Raw genomic sequence first — 19,272 nt, forward strand, 5'->3', positions numbered from 1 at the left:
GCTCATTAGCCCTGTGAGGCCATCCATCTATGAGAAGGTCACTCTAACCTACGTCCTGAGGACCTCACTGCCATTTTCCAAGCTTGCTTGGCCCCGGCAGATGAACCTTAGGATTAAAGGGTGGGCTCAGTTCAGCGCAGGCTGTGTCTCACCTAAAAAATCCATTGCGCAGGCTGGAAAGGTAAAAGACCTTTCCCAAAATCTTCGTTCGCGAAGACTGGCCATTAAACCAGCTGTATTTGTCTTAATATCAGAGATAAAACTAGCTTTTCTTAGACATAATTTTATGTTGCTTTCATGTCAAGTTCAGAATAAAGCATTAAGTAGTTGTGTCTGAAACATTTCATTCTAGAAATGAAAAGTCACTATATATTCTTTAAACTGCAGACCTGGTAGATTCACAGATGGACACTTGTCAGTCAATGGCCAATTTAGATGCCAGCTTTACTTTCAAGTACAAGATCAGAGACACAAAAAAGTGCTCACATTGTCACTTATTGTGTTGATGGCATGTAAAATTATTTTTTTAACTTCATTCATGACAAAATCTACAGATCACAGATTTGACTTTTCCCTTCTTTTTAATCTGGGAGATTGATACACAGTTCTAGGTATCATTAACGTTTTTGAGCTCTGATTACAAAGCATCCCTAACAGTGTCCAGGAAAGCCAAGTAGCATGTTGTACAGATCTTGAAGTAATCATTCCTAGCAAAGGGTTCAACATCCTAACTATAAACATTTCCCAAAATAATGAAGATCTTATTAGAACTCTGTCATAGAATCATACATTATCAGGTTGGAAGGGGACCTCAGGAATCATCTAGTTCAACTTTTCTAAGTAAAATCACAGTCTAGACAAAACGGTCCAGCACCCTGTCCAACTGAATCTTATGTGTCCAACACTAGGAAATCCACAACTTCCCTGAGGAGAATATTTCCATGGCTGATTGTTCTCATTTTTAAAAATTATCATTTTGTGTCTAATTCGAATGTCGCCAGGAGTAACTTGTACCCATTGTCCCTCAACTTTTTCATGTGATTCTTTGTCAGTTTAAAAAATAATTAATTCAGTATTTAGATACAAATGTTAAGGGGAAGCTGTGTTTTTCAACTGATGAACTTCCCACTTATTTTTCAAATGTTGAATACCATATAAAGAACCTTCCCTGATTACACCACCTCTAACTACAGATCCTGTCATCCAGTTCTCTGTTTTTAAAAAATTATGATCAAGCATATTGACAGCAAAAGCAGAATTTGAAAGAGACTTATTCTTAATGAGTTCTCCAGAAAAATAAATAAAAAAAAGGAAAAAGTATTTTTAAATATCAGATTACCTCAAACCTTAAATTCTCGGAAAATAAGCTAATATAGTAATTGGAGGATGAGGTGCAGTCATGTCTTCTTACTGGCATGTACATTCCAGCTATCTATGATTCATCTTAAGACACACTCACAGGTCTATTAAGGCATGACAGAGAAACAGTGAGTACCAGAGAGTTCTGGTTTATCTGATTTATCTTAGGCACTTAGGGTGAGATAAATTACTCTGAGAAGGTGCCTTTTGTTTTCCACTGGTTATAAAGGAAAACTGGAGGTACTAACAACTAACTTTGGATACCCAAGTTACAGCAAATCAATCTCACCATAGGCCAAAGCTGGCTGAGGAAAAATTATGTTTTGTTCCCATCAGCTGGTGCAAAACTCTTTTTATCCCCTTAGAACTTTGTTGTTTTAAAATGAGAAATGTAAGTTGAATTTTTTTATTGCTATTAAGTATTTTTCCTAAAGTTACAACCATAAATGACAGAGTAAAAGCATCCCTTTCTAAAGCAATTAAATCTTATGATCTTACAATAAAACAGGAAAGAAGAATTACTGGATACAGTATTATATTACGAAAGAGACAGCTAAGAAACTGTTTTAGAGAGTACTAAAAACAGTGAAAGGAAAATGCAAAAATAGAATGTGCATGATGTTCTATATTTAGCTTTGTGGGTAGGCTCTGAAATCTCCTTTGAGCTGTCTTTGATAATCACTGGTACAACCAAATTCTGAGGCAACAGTAGGGTGTTCTCAGCAATATTTTTATCTGTGGACTCAAACCAGCCAGTATTCAAAGGCAATCCATGAATTTCTTATAGTTCTATACATAAGCATCCTTTTTATTTTTTTTCACTTTTGTCAACTGAGCCTAGATCAAAACCTACAATTTTGCATCACTGTTTTCAATATGTCTCCAATTTCATTTTAAATATGAATGCTTGCTAAAAGCCTTGCAAGGCAGACCTATCTTGAAGATTGTCCCACTGTTAACACAGCTGTAACAGAAAATTTCATTTGTTTCAAAAATTATTTCAAAGTTAAACATTTTTATATCTCCCTGTATGAGCAGTGTTCCAGCTGCATGCTATCAGTGCATCTGCAGTGAATCTTACAGAATATCATTTAAAAGATAGAAGGAATGCTGGACATGTGAGGTATATTCAGATACTATATTCCAACTACAGCATCAGTGTTTTCTTCAACAGCATTAAATATCACACATTAGCCTGCCAGGGGCATAAGACCCTTGAGGCTCTTTTGCAGCATTTCTTTTAATGTTATAAGGAATAAAAAGTAGAGGGAAAACGGATGCCATTTCACTGCTAATCCTATCACCAGATGCAAAATAAACCAGCACCATGCCCTTAATATTCAACTGCATACCAAGCTAAAACAAAAGTAAAATTTCCAATTAAAAAAATATAATTGAAATCTCTGTACTATTAGTAAGTAATACTCTTCGGGTCAATTTCAATGGTATTGCCATTGCTAGTTGGGGCACATGAAAATTTCTTCCATAGAGTATTTTTTTGTTTGGTTGAGGTTTTTTATATGAGATACTACCAGTTTACACAACTCTTGTATTGGCAGAAACTGATTGAATAGATTTATGCTTCTTACCATCAACACACGCTGGCCTCGCTCTTGTTGTACCGGCAATCTGTCCTTTTTTACATGCACAGCGAGCTGTTTGTCGGGCTATAGTCCTTCGGGGCTGACTGCTATCTCTGTCCAAAGTAACAATCTCACATGTACCTGCAGCCAGTTGACCTGGAAAACAAACCAGCAACAGGTACCAGAGTCACTGAATGCACTACAGGCAATCTATTACAGCCGAATAGAGTCACGGCCCTAAGTCACAGCAGACACTCCACAACAAATGGGCAGCCAGCTGATGGATATAATAAAACTGAGATGACATACAATTTTTCTTTGTGGTGGACATATGAAACCCTTGCAAACTGGTTCTGTCAGAAAATGATTATTGTTCCATAAAAGCCAGAGAGTTGAGGTTACACAGGTTACTTTTACTTACGTAGGCTAAGTAAAGAAACAATCTTTTACAGCAATGAAATTTAAATGGTGTGCTCTCTACATACTTTCAGAAAAGAAATTATAAAGTATATGGAAAATAAAAACTTCCCCATATGTCCATGGATACAGTGAGGTCTTAACTGCTTTGTGTGTTGGTTTTGAAAGAAAAAGTCTTTCAAAGCATGACCATGCCTGCCAAACTGTCAGTCCTTTGGCTCCTGCTTCATCTAAACTGAATTCTCTACCTGACTCATATTTGATGTAGCTATTTGTTTCTTTTTCTTTTAGTTTATTTTTTTCTTTTATCAAATTTACTATTTAACTGTTCTCCAAATGACTTAAAAGATACTGCAACCTTAGCTCTGTAACTGCTTACTTTTTATTGACTTCTCCAATATATGTATCTTTTCCTGAATACTAAGGAAATACAAACCACCTAATTCTGAATTTGGACCATGTTATGAGAGGTAAAACAAAAAGCACAAAAAATTATTGTATGAAGAATATTAGCTATACATTTAAAGTTATGCACTTCCTCTGCTAAAACCATAAACCAAAAGACTACCTTTTACATGCAAGAAAGACACATTATTGAATTACAGAGTGTAGAAAGACTGAAAAAGCCTCCCAGCTATCACTTAGTATTATATGTAATTTCTGGGGGATGGTGCAGTAATAAACATGTGCAACAGTACATCTGCAAATCACAAGCTTGCTATGTTTTGTTTTTACAAAAAAAAAGTGAACAAATGCAATATTCTTTTTAGAAAAAAAATTATGCAGTTTAAAATATTAGTCACAGTATATTCATGCAGTTGAAATATTGAAAAAAAACATATGACACAAAAAGAAGAAATTCTAAATCTATATAGACATCAAAAACAAAACCAAAAACAAACAAACAAACAAAACCAAAAAAACCCCAAACCTGAAACATATATAAACAGCCTTTACGTCTAACAGTACAATGCTGTTTCTCTAGGCTGCATTTTTTTCATTCAGAATACAAGTTTACCCAGTCTATTCTTCTCAGAAGCAGCTTACAATGCTTATTGTGTGGAACAGAAAAATATTGTAGCTCATCCCACATATATGACAAAAATATTTTCTGGCGATTGTGTCACAGGGTGCAAAGATTTCAAGTATATTGAGCACTGCAGCATAGTGTACATCCACTGTTACTTGGCTTTAGATGGCTGTAAAGCATGAGAAGTATTATTTAAGGTTATGGAAGACCATCTCCAGGGACGGAGTCATCCTAATGTAAAGCATGTCCTCTCTGCCTTTCAGTAGGTAGAGGGTAAGTCTACAGGAGTACCTTACTTAGATAACATGAATGCTACTTTGGCTTTTAAACAGTTTAGTCTGGAAACACAAGGTCCAAAATAATGGAACAAAATGAATATGTTTCTGGTAAGTACTGAGCTACAAAAACTAGGATACCTTTCCTTTTCAGGGAAGTTAACATAGTGACCTCTTTCAAAGATAGTAATGAAAAAAGGTTGTTCATCTGAGAGCCTCAGAACACGCTCCACTTCATTCCTGAGACCAGAGAAGAAATTTCAAGGCAGCAGTGGGTGGAGTTTCACTGGAGCTTTTCCAATTGAGAGATTAAGAGCCACAGTCTACAAACAGTCATAAAGACTCCATATTTTCATTATATTTTCTTTATGTACTTGCAGTAAACAAAGCAATTCACCACCTTCCAACCTGAACAAAATAATCTTGGCAGAAGAAAAGACAAGCATAATCAGAGAACTCGGAGCCTTGTCTAAAAGTTTTTTCCCAAGAAAAAAAAGTCATTTTTTACTAGTATGAAGATTGCTGCAGAATTACCATAATCCAGTTTTCCAAGCAAATGAGTAGGTATTTCTTTATTGTTGCTATTTTTATGATATATATAAAAATATTTTATACTTGATAAATATCTACTTTATAATTTTAATCCAGTAATTAAGACCTCATTGGCAATTTATTTGATTTTGCGTTGTCACCATCTGATTACTAAACAGAGAAAAGTTTCAGATTCTTTAATGCCCTTCTATAATAATAATGGCCCATCTTCGTGAACGAAGATTTGGGGAAAGGTCTTTTACCTTTCCAGCCTGCGCAATGGATTTTTTTTGGTGAGACACAGCCTGCGCTGAACTGAGCCCACCCTTTAATCCTAAGGTTCATCTGCCGGGGCCAAGCAAGCTTGGACAATGGCAGTGAGGTCCTCAGGACGTAGGTTTGTTTAGAGTGTCCTTCTCATAGATGGATGGCCACATAGTGTTATTCTTAAAATGCCAGCTGATCTCTCCCCTCTCTCTACCACCACAAACACAAATGCTTCTATATGGAATTATTTCAGGAAAAAGGAAAGCCACGGGATTCTGAATTAAAAATGCAAGTCAAAGTAAACCAAAATAAAAACAATGCTCAAATGCTAACATTTTAAATACAACAGGTTTGGGCTTTTGGCTTTTAGTGTGAAATTGTTTACAGTAATTGCTGTATACAGAACCTCTTTTGCTTTTTTCTAAATGAAATCCAACTGCGATCAGTCCTGAAACTGCTCTTTGTGAGACTTCCATGAAGTATATAGGAATCAGTGAGTATAGGCACATATATTTAGCCAATGTTCAGGATGTCTCAAGGTAAAAGAAACATATTTTTAAAAGATCTTTAGTACTTACATTCTTGAAATAAAAGAGTTTGATATTTAGAAGTTTAAAAGTAAATGGCATTTTTCATGTTACTAAGACCTCTCTGTCAACCATGTGCCATTGCTGAAAGAGCAATGGTATTGAAAGACTTTGATATTGTTTGTCATAGGTAAAACCCTTAAATAGTAAATACATTTGTATTTGGGTGCTTGGGATAACATTTTAATTTTCTGTGAATAAAAATATTTCTGTTCTCTAATAGAATACAAAAATCTACATATTCCACATTGACTACAGCAAGCAAGTTACAGATTTTTTTTTTAATTTATGATTACTGAAAAGCTGAAGACTTTACCAAAAATTCAATTAAAGAAATAAAATCAAATGATGAACTAATGGTATCTGTGGGTACAATGAAAGTAAGGCTTGATCTAAATATATAGGTCTTTCCAGGGGGTTAGATTTCATGCTCATCCATAAAATCTACTTTTGATTCGTACATGCAGGCTTATATTATAGTTTCAGTGAACAATTTTTCCATGCATCACCAATTTGATGCCTAGCAACACAAGCTCTTTTAGTTCAAAATGCATTAAGTTAGATGGTATTAAAATTCTTGGCTAGATTCAGATACTCTTTTGTCAGTGAACACAATGCAGGAGTTGTTTCAAAATCAGATCATAGGAATATATTCAGTAGTTTTCTATTACAATGTTGAAGTCTTTGTGACAACAGAGCCATGCCAACTCCTGAGAAGAGCTTAGGACCAACAATTGTTACTGAAATAAGGGGAAACTTAAATACTTAGTGTCACTCATTATTTGCAGTTTGACATTAACCTGAGTAACAAGTATTTAAACATAATTCAATTTAAAATATAAAAAGCATATGTTTAAGTGGAATTTGAAATTTTTTGTTATATATCCTTCCTCAAAGAGAATGTCCTGCAAGAAGATCTCTTACACTGAACATGATCCAATTTCAGACAGTCAGATTACGTTTTCTTTTCCAATTTTAGTTCAGAATGAGAGAGATTAACAGTAAGGAATTGTTTTGCCTCAAAGAACCACACTCACTTCTAAGCTACAATAGCAACATTTCTGGAAATCCAACTAGCATAAAATAAGAAAGAACAACTCCCACAACCCTTCCGAAAAAGACGTATTTTATCTAAAGTAACAGAGTAGAATTGGTTCAGCCAGTATGGGGAAAAGCTGTTCAAATGAATCAGCACAGTTTGAGAATAACTATCAAATAAGAACATTGTTTCAATTCTTACCTTATGTGATACAAGGGCATTTCAGATTTTTAATATAATACAGTAATGGAAATACACTATTTCCCTTTCCTGTTATTAAAGTCAAGGACATTGAAAGCATTTGTTTCCAAAATCTTTCATATATCATTTAGGACCTTGTATCTTTTTATTGAAACAAATATTGTGGCTGTTTAAGTAGCAAGTCTACACAAAGTAATTTTTCATGCTAGTTGAGTTAGACAACCTGTTTAAAATATTCTTTATCAGTTTTTCTTGAGGGCATGATTATGTTGTCAGTAGAAGAAGACAGAACCAATGTCACTGAAACAAAAAGTAACTAATTTGGAAAATCCTAACCTATTGGTGCAACCCACGGTGCCCAGTAAAGTAAAAAGCAGTATAATTTTTCCAGAACTTTCCATACATTTACTTCATTACAGTTTCAGAGCTATATTTGATGAAAATCAACCTTAACATGTGACCTCTGTAGCTTCTCTGTCTTAAAGGGAGTGATTTTGGATTTTAGTGGTATAAAAGAATTTGTCTCAAAAGGTGTGGCTTTAGTGCTCATTTTATGAAGGAAAACTCACTGTAGAATCCAGCTAAGTAAAATTTATGAATAACAAGGGAAAAATATGATGAATTACTTCTCCTTTAAAGAGTCAGTTTAAATAGTTTTCAGAGTTCCGCTGCAATGAAACAGTACATAATGTCCCCCTAGTAATTACTAATCTTATTGCAATTTTCAGACTACCACTTAGCCATCTCAAGCACATAAACAGCACAGACATTAGGAGGATAGGAAAATACTTTTCAGCTCTTCCATTCTGATATAAGCAGTAAATTTTAATTAAGACACATCCTAATCTAAATAGTTGCACAGGAAAGAAGATCAGGTCTGTGGAGATTCAAGATACATTCAGGGCCCATTTTGAGATTTCTTTTTTCCCAGATAAGACTAATGCCCAAACTTATTGCACCTGATATTGTTATTGCATGTAATTGCTTAATATTTTGTTGTATAATTAAGAATAATTTCCCTTATATCTGACTATTAAAAACTTAACAGAAAGAAAAATAAATGTAAAATCAAATTTCAGTAAAAACAAACTTCGAGATTTCAGTATCCGAATGCAATTCTCAAACAAATTGGTACAAATGGGGATTATAGACCAGAAAAAGCTCAAAAATGCAAGGATGTATGAATAAATGTGGAAGCAAGGCATCTCCAGCACCCAGGGCCATCAAACCCCAACCCAGTAATGCCACAGCAGGTCTGGTCTCCAGCCCCCACAGCCCTGCCCTGCCCAGCCACGAGCCCTGCCTGGCCTGTCCCTGTCACCAGGGAGGTGACTGGTGCCTGGGACTGGGGCTGCCCTGGCTGCCAGACCCTGACAGGTCTCCTGGAGAGGATCTTGCTTATTCCAGCATGGAGACTGGAAACCCACCAAGCTGCAGCACCAGAAGAGCCAGTGACCCTTGCACCCCTCATTTCAGCAACAGAATTCACAGTTTTCATGTTTGAGAAAAGTTTTTAATGCCTATTCACACAAAAATCAACCAAATATATCCCACTAATGTTGATTTCATTAATATTATTGACATATCCCCTCCAGCCTAGTAATTTCTGTTGGTTTGCATCAAGATTCCTATAAAGTGATCTAAAACCAGACCTTACAAAGATGCTACCAAAAGTAAGTAGAAATGACAAGGTGTTCGAGTCCTTTTTCTTTAAGTAAGTTGAGCCTCTGTGTAAGTCAGTGTGAACTGCAAATCTCAGCTCCACAGAGCTCCTCCAAGGACCTGCAGCTTCAAGGGCCTCCCATTCACGCCTCTTCTGCAGGGTTAGTTAACTGCTTCTGGAGGCCTTGATTGGTTACAGAAAGGAAATAACTGCAGGAATTCAGGATTGAACAAAGCTTTGCTTATTTGCATAAGTCAGGAAGTGGCTGTCACTCTATTACTTTCCTAAAAATATTTAAAGCTGTTAAAAAAAAAAAAAAAGGAAAGAAAAGGAAAGAAGAAAAATGCCTTTCCATGTCTTTACCAGCCTCTACATGTAAAATAAACCTAGTCTGTTTATAAAACAAACAGAATAGCCATAGGGGAAAAAATGTTGTTGAAGGGATGCTGATATTCCTCTTGAAAAAGACAGGAATAAAAAGCACAGGTTTGTCTAAAAAGCTACTGACATTTGCTAGAGCCAGAAGCTGTATGTCAGGAAGGAACAAGTCTGTTGTGTTAGCAAAATATGTCACTGCAGGGAGCATGAAATCAGTTTGAAAGAACATGTACATAAAGTCATATATCAGAAGTAGATATAATGTAGCAACTCAAGTAAACAGTGTTTTTAACTTCTCAGGTTTTCCTTTATACAATCAAACTGTTATCCTAGAATTACATAATTGTTATTCTAGATGGACTTACATGTGAAAAACAGCCTTTAAAAAGTCATCTTACAAATGCCCTTCTTACTGGTATCAAGGTCTGCACTGCAAGATTCTGGGTTCAACAGCAGACTTGGGGTAAAATTTGGTCCAGTAAGGGTCATGCAAGAAAGGAGAAACAATATATTGAAATTTTATTTTGTTAAATCCTATTGACAGTCCTTTAGCTACAGAAATAACCCCAAAGTCTAATTATCATCCACTAGGAACTAAGTTATATCCTATGCAACATTACTATCCATTACTCCAAGCCTGTGGATGGTTTGAAAACCTGGAGGCCAAAGTGGGCAGCTGAAAACGACAGCTACCTAACACTGTCCAGCCTTGTTAATATGCTGTATGTTAACTCATACCTATGAATGAAAAAAAAAAATACAAACTATGAAAATTTTCTGACTTTTTCATAGGAAAAATGTGATCAAACTAAGTATCTCATTGTCCTCTTAGCACATCTAAATAATTTCTTTAAAATAAGGCTGTTTATTTTCACTACTGCCTGTAACACTGTTCTTTCCTTTTTGCAAAAGTCTATGGCAAAAAAAAAACATTTTCATTTTAGTAATGACACTGCGATTAGTTGTTTTTTTGCTAATCTAGTGTAGTGGCAAGCTTACTCTGAAATCACTAGATAACAGAGTGTTCTAGCTAGTGTAATTATTTCACCATCTTTTTTTTTTTTTATGGAAAGTCCATAAACATTCTCAATTCAAAATATAGTCTCTTAAGACTTTGTGATGCTGCATTTGCTGAGAACATACAGGTACAACAGCTCACACATAACCACAGAGAAATATAAACTTATCTTAGTTACACAGCAAAAGTATACATTGAAAAATGTATAGCAGAAGTAGAACAGTACCTATATCCAAGAAGGAAACAAATTTCAACAGTTTTGAATGTCTTACTACACCCAAGAAGAAATATTCCCACTGAATAACACATGACATTGATTAGAAGTATTAGGGAGGAATCCAAATCAGGGTCTGATGCTGAGAACCTTGAGCAAAGGATCCTCAGGCCCAAAGATTCAACAGGCAGAATTTGCATCTCTTGCAGTGTGTCTCTCTGCAGTGGCCATAAGGGAAGTTTATGATGCATAGGTTCCACTAATCTGGGTGCTCACGTGAGTTCTCAAATCAAGCACATCGTAATGAGCAGAACAGAATAGCATGCATCTGCTGTGTCTGCTGTTTCTTTTTGCTTTGCTCTCAGAGTTTCATCTCTGATCACACTGGAGAAGTGTAACATTCCTCAGTGATATCTGCTTCTCTGTGTTTAATGTATGCTGCAATGAAGTCCCTCATTCAGGTGCTATGGTGAACACATGGCTAGATGTAGCATACAAACCCTGCTATTGCAGGTACATCACCAAGGTAAAAGTTAAAAAAGACAGATACAGTATGCAAAAGAAAAATATCCTTTCTGTTAGAATAATATCAAACTTCACCACTAACCTGAAGAAGTGAACTTGACAGGCTCCTTAACTGATGGATTTGAGTGATGGCTTTCATTTTAAAGGTTTGTCTGCTAACAGTGTTTTACACAAGTGTGACAGAGAAGCATGTGTATGCTGGCTATTATTCTCAGATGTTCTGCAGACTTGGAGAAGTGATTTTCTATCTGGGCCAGCTTCACTGCTGCATTTTCCATTTTTATCTGTTTTGCTCAAAATGACTTATGAAACAGGTGCATGCTGAAACTAAAAGTTTTCATGGATGAAATCCATGATTTTTATATCCTTATTTCTAGTCCTCCAAGAAGATAACCATTTATGGGATAAGATTCTCTTCTGCATAACTCAGAGGAGGGTGTCAGAAAAAGAGGTTTTAAGTTGCTCATGTATCCAAGGCTACCCAAAGACAGTGCAGTGAACAAGGACTACAGTCATCCCACCCACCTTTACAAATCAGTAAAAGGCTCAAGATTAGAGACATACACAATATCTCTTCCTGTGTCCCATTTATCAGGAACAATACCTTCCATTTACACAACTAAGTGTTCAATCATTGCACACTCACAACACCCATTATTTCAACTCTATACCATATAGAGGGTAAAGAAAGTACATCATGTATGTTCACACTAGATGTAGCATTAATCTCAAGTTACTGGAAACCTGAAAACATTTTAAGTGTAGAAATCCATTTTCTGCTGGACTTAGCAGCTGCAAAATAAACACAAACAAAACTATTCACAGAAGAAAAACCTCAAGGTGTGCGTTAATATCATAGAAGGCAAAAGTCTTTACACTGATGACCTTTTAAAAAACTTTAAATTAACCTTTTTTAATATTATTATTATTCCCTCTATAACAAGGTCCATCTTTCTATGTACTGTTTATCAGTTTTACTAGCTAATAAAAAGTTAAATTACACCATCAATTTCCCAATGAATGCCTAATAAATAATACTTCCTCAGTTCAAGGTCTTTAATAAAAAGGAATGAAAATGAGGCCTGGCACTGTTTTAGTCAGCATTTTCAAGAACTAAGTTTACTATTACTCATGGTCTACTACCAAGGAATGCATTTTGTAAGGCATAGAATAGACTGAAGTTAAGTTTTCTAAACACAAAAAATGTCTACTTGGATAAACACATACACATATATGTATACAGATATTCTTCAGAGAAGGATGTGTTGAAAATTATTCAGAATGCATTGCTTTTCATACTGACCATAGAATATAAGCAATTTGCCAAGATCCTTCACACTACACTATTATGCTAATAACACAGAGTGAATCAGTAAGTCTACTCTTTATGATACCACAGTCAACGGATGCAATATCTTTACTTTACAATATATAAATTTCAGTCCAATATAGAGAAAAATTCCAAATAGAAACTACCTGTATAAGAAGCATTCCCAATGATTTTCAAGGGAATGCCATATGCAAAAAAAGTTTAAAAATTCAGGTCTGAGTCTGGCATTGGCTATGCATTGCATTGTTTGTTTTCACCTATTTGCTAGAACTTCAGCACCACAATGTTGTCTGCAGGCAATCTTTCAGTACTCCAACTATGTCTAGTGGATGACACTAAATTATCCTTTCAAATTTGGGATTAAGTGCATCATAAACCATTATAAACTATATTCCATCTTTCATCCGTTAAGCCTCTAAATAAGAAAAACTAAGAAGATGTGAGACTTGATCAGCTGCATGGGTCACATGAAGTAGTACCAAACAAAAGTTCTCTGGTGCAGAGGAAAACTCGAAAGATGTCCAGGTAAAGAGCACTGAGTGTAAGTAAGTGTTGTCCCTCATCCAGAGGATATGCTGAAGGAGAACTTTTAACTTTAAGGAGAAGCATTAACATTTTCTGCCTTCTTTTGGTGAACATATTTAAGTTGTTTAGATCAGTGATACTGATATTATGTTTCTGTGGTAAGGGTATGAAGCAGGAGAAAGTATAAAACTCACAGACAGGAGAATGATCCCACAGGGATGAATAAGAAAGCAGCAAAGCATGATTAATTGAATTAATGTTTGCACTCAGAGATGTAATAAAACATATGATATCAAGCAATTAATGTACATATATGAGGTATACATAGTCATGTTGACTACTTATGGCTTGCCCTTCTTATTTTAATTTTCCTAATGGTAATATAGCAGTTTCAGTGAAAGCTGGGGATAAGCTGATAGGAATCAGAACAGCAAAGCTAGCAATAAAAATTTCATTAGAAAAGGGCATCTGAAAGGCCATATAACCTTTTGTCTAAATGCCTCAAATCCAAAATGTACTAGGTTCAAACAAAATAAAGTTATTTTAATTAGGAATAGATAATCTGAATTTATACAGCAACAGCTAAAGAGAAAGTGATTATGACACTAAGACAAATTCAATCAATCAGATCAAAGATTGGGTAGGGTATTTCTAGAGAAAATAGGCCAACACAAGTGTGTATTACCTAAGGGGTGACTAAGGTAGTGAATTGAATGATTAATCACAGCTGTGACTACACATTACATTATGTGTGTATGTTGATGCATACACATGTATATTTTGGTCTGATGCCGGGGAGGTTAATAGCAGAGGGAGACAGTAATTTTGCAATAGAGAGAACATCACAACCTCATTGCAAGAGAAACATGAGCCCAGTTATATACAGAAAACAGTGACTGTGTTATTCTTATTGAACTGAAGAAATGTATTAAATAATGATTGCATAGTCTTGCTTGAAAACAGGTATGGCAGTCAAAAGACTAGGATTCAGTTTCTGATGTTGCCATATATCTTCTGTACCAGATAACCATTTTGCTCTCTTTAACAGAAGGAAACAACACTATTTTCACTGAAACTACACCACCATCAAACTCATAGTAGAAGAAGCTGAAGCCATGACGATGTAGTATTAACCAAAATTCAGTTCTTCTAATCTGCTGAAACCTAATGAATTAAAGAACCACAGTCCTTCCCTAGTCTTAAGTGAAAACAATTGTACATTTTCTGTACAACACGAATCTTTTCACAATGACTAATCCTGTTCCCAACAAAATCAATGGAAGCCTTACCACTAACTTCACAGACAGCAAATTCAACAGAATAATGAGTAAGTCTCCACAATCCCAGCACCAGTCTATTCACAAATTTATGTTGCATCTTAAATAACTGTCATTCTGACCAAGGATATTTGTCAAAAGATTTCTTAGCCAACTGAAAGCTCTATTTTAAGAACCATTCACTTTGTATGACTTTGTATGTACCACAAGCCATGGCAGCAGCTCTGAATAAAGGTGCTCTGAAATCAGGAGGCAGAGATAGATGTAAAGCCAAAGGCACAGTCCTTCAGTGTTGCACTTGGCTATGCACTGTATGACAACTCTATGGCCTCTCTATCTTTTTTGAATGAGATAACCTCCAGGGTACCCATTTTAACTTAAATCGTTCCATGATAAATGATTCAAATAATGTTCCACTATACACTAGTGTACATTGTCTGTAGAAACAAGCTTGTATGTATAGCTGCTTGCTTACGGCTGTTGACATTTTAGTCTTTAAAACATGTTAGACTCACCATGCCTATTACAGCAATCTCAAGAAGACAGTTTCTCTTTTCTACTGCTTCCCTATTTCAGATATTAATATCAATTTGCTGTAACAGAAGTTCTCTGTTGATATGAGATAAGCTTATTCTGATGTCATTCCATTTCATACCTGAATATTAGTATCTTCAATCAAATGAGGCTGGACACTGTTCAAAAAGCAAACCCAGTAAAAGATCCAAAGACCTTAATAAGAGTAAGGTGTACATATAAACTATTTCTGACTATGCAAAACTCTTTAAGAGAATATAGAACTACATGTATTAGATACATAAATATGGTATATATGTAGTATCTGTATGAATAATGCATAATACAAATTGTGTATACTTAGAAATTGTTAGGGTATGTTTCATACTATAAAAATTTAGAGATATCCAGATTCAGATTTACCTTGTCCAGATCCCTGTGCAGAATCCTCCTACCCTCCAGCAGATCAACACTCCCACCCAGCTTGGTTTTGTCTGCACATTTATTGAGGACACACTCAATCCCCTCATCCAGATAACCACTACAAATATTGAATGGGACTGGGCCCAATACTGAGCCATGGGAGACACCTCTAGTGACTGGACACAACTAGATGGAACACCATTCACCACCACTCTCTGGGCCCAGCCATCCAGTCAGTTCTTCACCCAGCAAAGTGCGCACCATCCAAGCTGCGGGCTGCCAGCTTTTCCAGGAGAATGTTGTGGCATTTAATGGTTCCCTGTTGCACTTTCATCTGACAATCCCTCCTACCAACTACCTTTCTCACCAAGCCTAGCAGTAAAGGCAAGAATAAAAGTCAAAACTGGACTGGTTGCTTAAACTGTCACATAAACCCCTGCACTGTCAGACAAATGTTATAAAGCCTGAACACTTTTTCTCCTCCCTTTTAACAAGATTACATAATTGATATGTTGCATCCTCTCCTACACAGTGAGAGTTTCATAGTGGTTACTGAGATTGTATATATATATTCTTACACACGTGAATGCATGGCCATACACACAAATATAGATGCATATCACACAGTGCATATCCTATCCTGGGATAAGCAATGTGTCCAGTTGTCTTCCCCTTATAAGAAAAATCCATTGATAGTAGTCACTGCACGATCAGTATGCAACTGGGGGAAAAAAAAACAAACACCAAAAAAACACTAAAAAAGAGAAAACCCTCAAGCTGTCTAGGCAACCAATCCTTTCCACATAACAGCTCTCGAGTAAAGAGACATTCTTGGAGTTCGTGAAAAATTAGCATCTTTGCCAAAGTCCCTTGGTGACAAAGGATATGGATTTTGATATTTGAGCCCTAAACACAAAGTGGAACCAGCAAAACATAAAAGAAAACAAATCTATTTAATAATCTGATTAGTTTTTACCTTCCATTTTTCCAGTGATGGGGCTGTATCTAGTGACAGTGTAAACATTTTACTTTGCACAATATAAAAACCACAAAAGAAGAGTATAATTAGCACTGGAGAGACAGTCTCAAGGAAGTACTTTGATTTCAAAAGACTGTTGGAGTGATTGTCACCCCTGCTGTGCTTGGATTCTCTCTTGATGTGCATAAACTGTGAATGCAGAACGCATTATTATGAAACTCACTCGTCCTTGCATTTGTGTGCTCATTGCTTTGCCATCTTGTGGTAACCAAAAATAGAAACCTACAGAGCAGCATATAATTCACACTAGAATAATGCTGCTGCATTTTTTAATGAATTCTTCAGTGTACTTGCTGCAGATCTACAACTCAAATCATGCTCTGCGTTTTGTCATTTATTTAACAAATGCGCATTCATTTTTCTTTTAAGATTGAGATTACTGAAAAATACAAACTGTAGCCTAAACACTAAAATAAGCACAAACATTAAACAGTTTAATGCTACATGAATGACTTTGAATTTTATCAAAATACAGTATGAGATCTTTTGTTTAAAGGAAGTAAAGTGATCCTCTTCTCTCAGCACATATAAAAGCAATACCTGTATAAAAATTGCCCAACTACAGAACAGTTTATTGTGTTACAAAAGAAATTGGGTTTGGACTTCATAAACTAGTTAATAATTATTTATAGAACAAAGTGATTTGTGGCTTTGGTTTGTGGTTTCTTCTTTAAATTATCATGGAAAGCAATGAATATAAAGTATCTACCATTCCTAACTTCAACTTTTAAAAGAAATAGCACGCTTTTGAGTTAGTGGTCCCAAGAGAGAGAAGATGAGGCCTTCTGTTGCTAAGCGAGAGTTTGCCAGTTATTTCAAGCTTTAGCTGAGTACAAGCAATAATCACTACTGCCTGAAATATATTGGAATGAAAGTACATGGGACCATTCATGACACTTCATCAGCATTCAGGAGGCAAACAGAGTGACTGCAGTGATTGAATACAGGCTCAGAACTACTGGCTTTAATCTCCATCTCATTCATTCAGCCTTTACTTTTGGCACAGCTGTATGATAAACACTCTGACATTCTTCCTTGCCCACCTTCCTTTGGAATCGCATGACTGCTGTGTGCATGTTTGTTATGTATTTAAGATAGTCAGGTTTGGGTTTTCTGTTTCATTTTGTTTCCTCCCCTTCCCCTCCTCCCAAAAAAGGAATCAATGTTTGGATATGGGTAATCTAGAGGCTTACTACTGTTACTACCAAAACACCATTATTTTATTGAAGGGAAACTAAGTCACATTCCCTTTGCCTCTGCAGACATATTAAACTAAAAAGAAAAAGGTGAATTCATAATTAATACTAATTCTTTCTACTACCTTCTGTGCAAAATCTCATATATACAGTGAATGTATATTTTCATAATAAATAAAGTATAACTGGCTTATAATGGCATTACATAGAATTTTAACACTTTTGGTGACATTAAAAATTCTGATGATAAATAAATTACAGTTCATTATTCAGTAATGGGGCTTTTCTTTGTTTTGTTTTGTATTTGTTTCTTTTTTTATTATTTATTTTTAATTATTTGTTGCAACTCACTCATCTTGCCAAGAAGAGCTCATATGCAGTTCCATATCACCAGTTCCTTGAATCTGCCTTGGTTTTACACCCAGAAGGTTCTAAGGGTCCTGAATATCTTAGGGCCTAATTGGTAAATTGAACATCCCATAGTAAAGTTAATGGAGTTATATGTAAAGCCGGTAAGCACTAGCAACTTCTGCAAGTCTGTAACTGGGTAGCAACTGTTACACCAATGTGACACTTGTGTCAAAAAAAATAACTTCTATTTTATATTACTCCTTTCTCACATTAAAATACCTAAGAGTTTGGGGAAAAACTGCCTAGTCTACTTCAAGAAGTTAGGCTGAATTTTCCTGCTCAATATGCCAGACTCCTTGAATTCACAAGCCTGCTACACAAAACTGTCACAGCTTTTCACTCAAATTGTATTGAAGTTGATACTGTGTGATCACTACAACAGTTGTAATTTAATCAAAAAGATACTCTTATGCCCAACAAGATACTATAAAGAACCTATTTAATATTCTCCACTACAAGATGGGAAAGTTTCACTGACTGAAGGCACGTGGCCATTCCTTAATGTTCAGAGGTAAGTAGGATAGAGGGATAGAGCTCTGCAGAGGGCTGGTTCTAGAGTGTCTACTACTGATATGAAGATGCCATTTCTCTTACCCAAAGTTTTTCTACTGCTAAAAAGTTACTGAGCAGACAACATAAAGAAATTAAAGAAAGAGGAAAAAAAAACATTTACACTCTATTTGTGCAACGTTCAACACCATCTCTTTCAACCAATCAAAGAACAAATGATAGGCTGCATTGAAATTTGGAGACAGCAAACAGATCTCTGAGTGAAGGAGACAGAAAAGATGAACTTTGGACGTTCCCAGGGAAGTGCAGAAATATCCTTGGGATAGCTAAAATAAATCTTTTCAAGAAAAAATATTCTGTTAACCACAATGCCACCTAAAGAAAAGGATTTAAAATCTATCTCCAAAAAACAAAGCAAATTCTGTACTTAAGTAGCAGCAAATATTCCAGCACCTTCCACTCCTAGGCACTCTTACCATATTAGGCACTCTTAAGGATCTAGTTTCATTACTTATTTACTTCAATTAGAAAAAAAACAAACACTTGAATATGAAAAAAAATTGCCCCATCGATTGTGAGAGTTGAAAACCTTCTAAGCATCAACAACAAAGGAAAACAACACATACAGTGAGACAGACTAATCTTATTACCTATATAACATTATGGAAAAGGGAGCTAGGATGACTACATCTACACTGTAGTGTAAACACACTAAATTGTCAGCCAAAGACTGATACCAATATATTTATTCAACACTTTCCTGCTATGACTGTTCCATCTTTCCTTAAAACAACCATTCACTAGCAGTAATTGGTCAGTAATACTAAATGATGTGACTATACCAGCTCTCACTATGATTTTTGTAAATTTACTTAAAAACAGAAAATGTCACTACTAAAAAAACACCACAAGTTTCAGAGCCCATTCCAAAATATTTCTACTGGCTGCTTAGTTCAAATAA

At 35.6% G+C, this 19,272-nt stretch overlaps 1 protein-coding gene across 10 annotated transcripts in view; it reads right to left on the reverse strand.

Moving 5' to 3' along the window:
• Window positions 1-19,272, reverse strand: part of FAM19A5 (family with sequence similarity 19 member A5, C-C motif chemokine like) — a 505,659-nt gene that overhangs the window by 272,849 nt on the left and 213,538 nt on the right. For all 10 annotated transcript variants that reach the window (XR_003533583.1, XR_003533581.1, XR_003533580.1 and 7 more), the window contains one exon: window positions 2,949-3,098. Coding sequence is in view for 5 of the 10 variants with exons in the window: in XM_027679252.1 (XP_027535053.1) it covers window positions 2,949-3,098 (150 nt within the window). In the remaining 5 variants the exon portion in view is untranslated. The remainder of the gene's footprint in view (window positions 1-2,948; window positions 3,099-19,272) is intronic.

Source organism: Neopelma chrysocephalum, unplaced genomic scaffold, assembly GCF_003984885.1.
Source record: "Neopelma chrysocephalum unplaced genomic scaffold, ASM398488v2 Primary Assembly neopelma1_45, whole genome shotgun sequence".
NCBI lineage: Eukaryota > Metazoa > Chordata > Aves > Passeriformes > Pipridae > Neopelma > Neopelma chrysocephalum.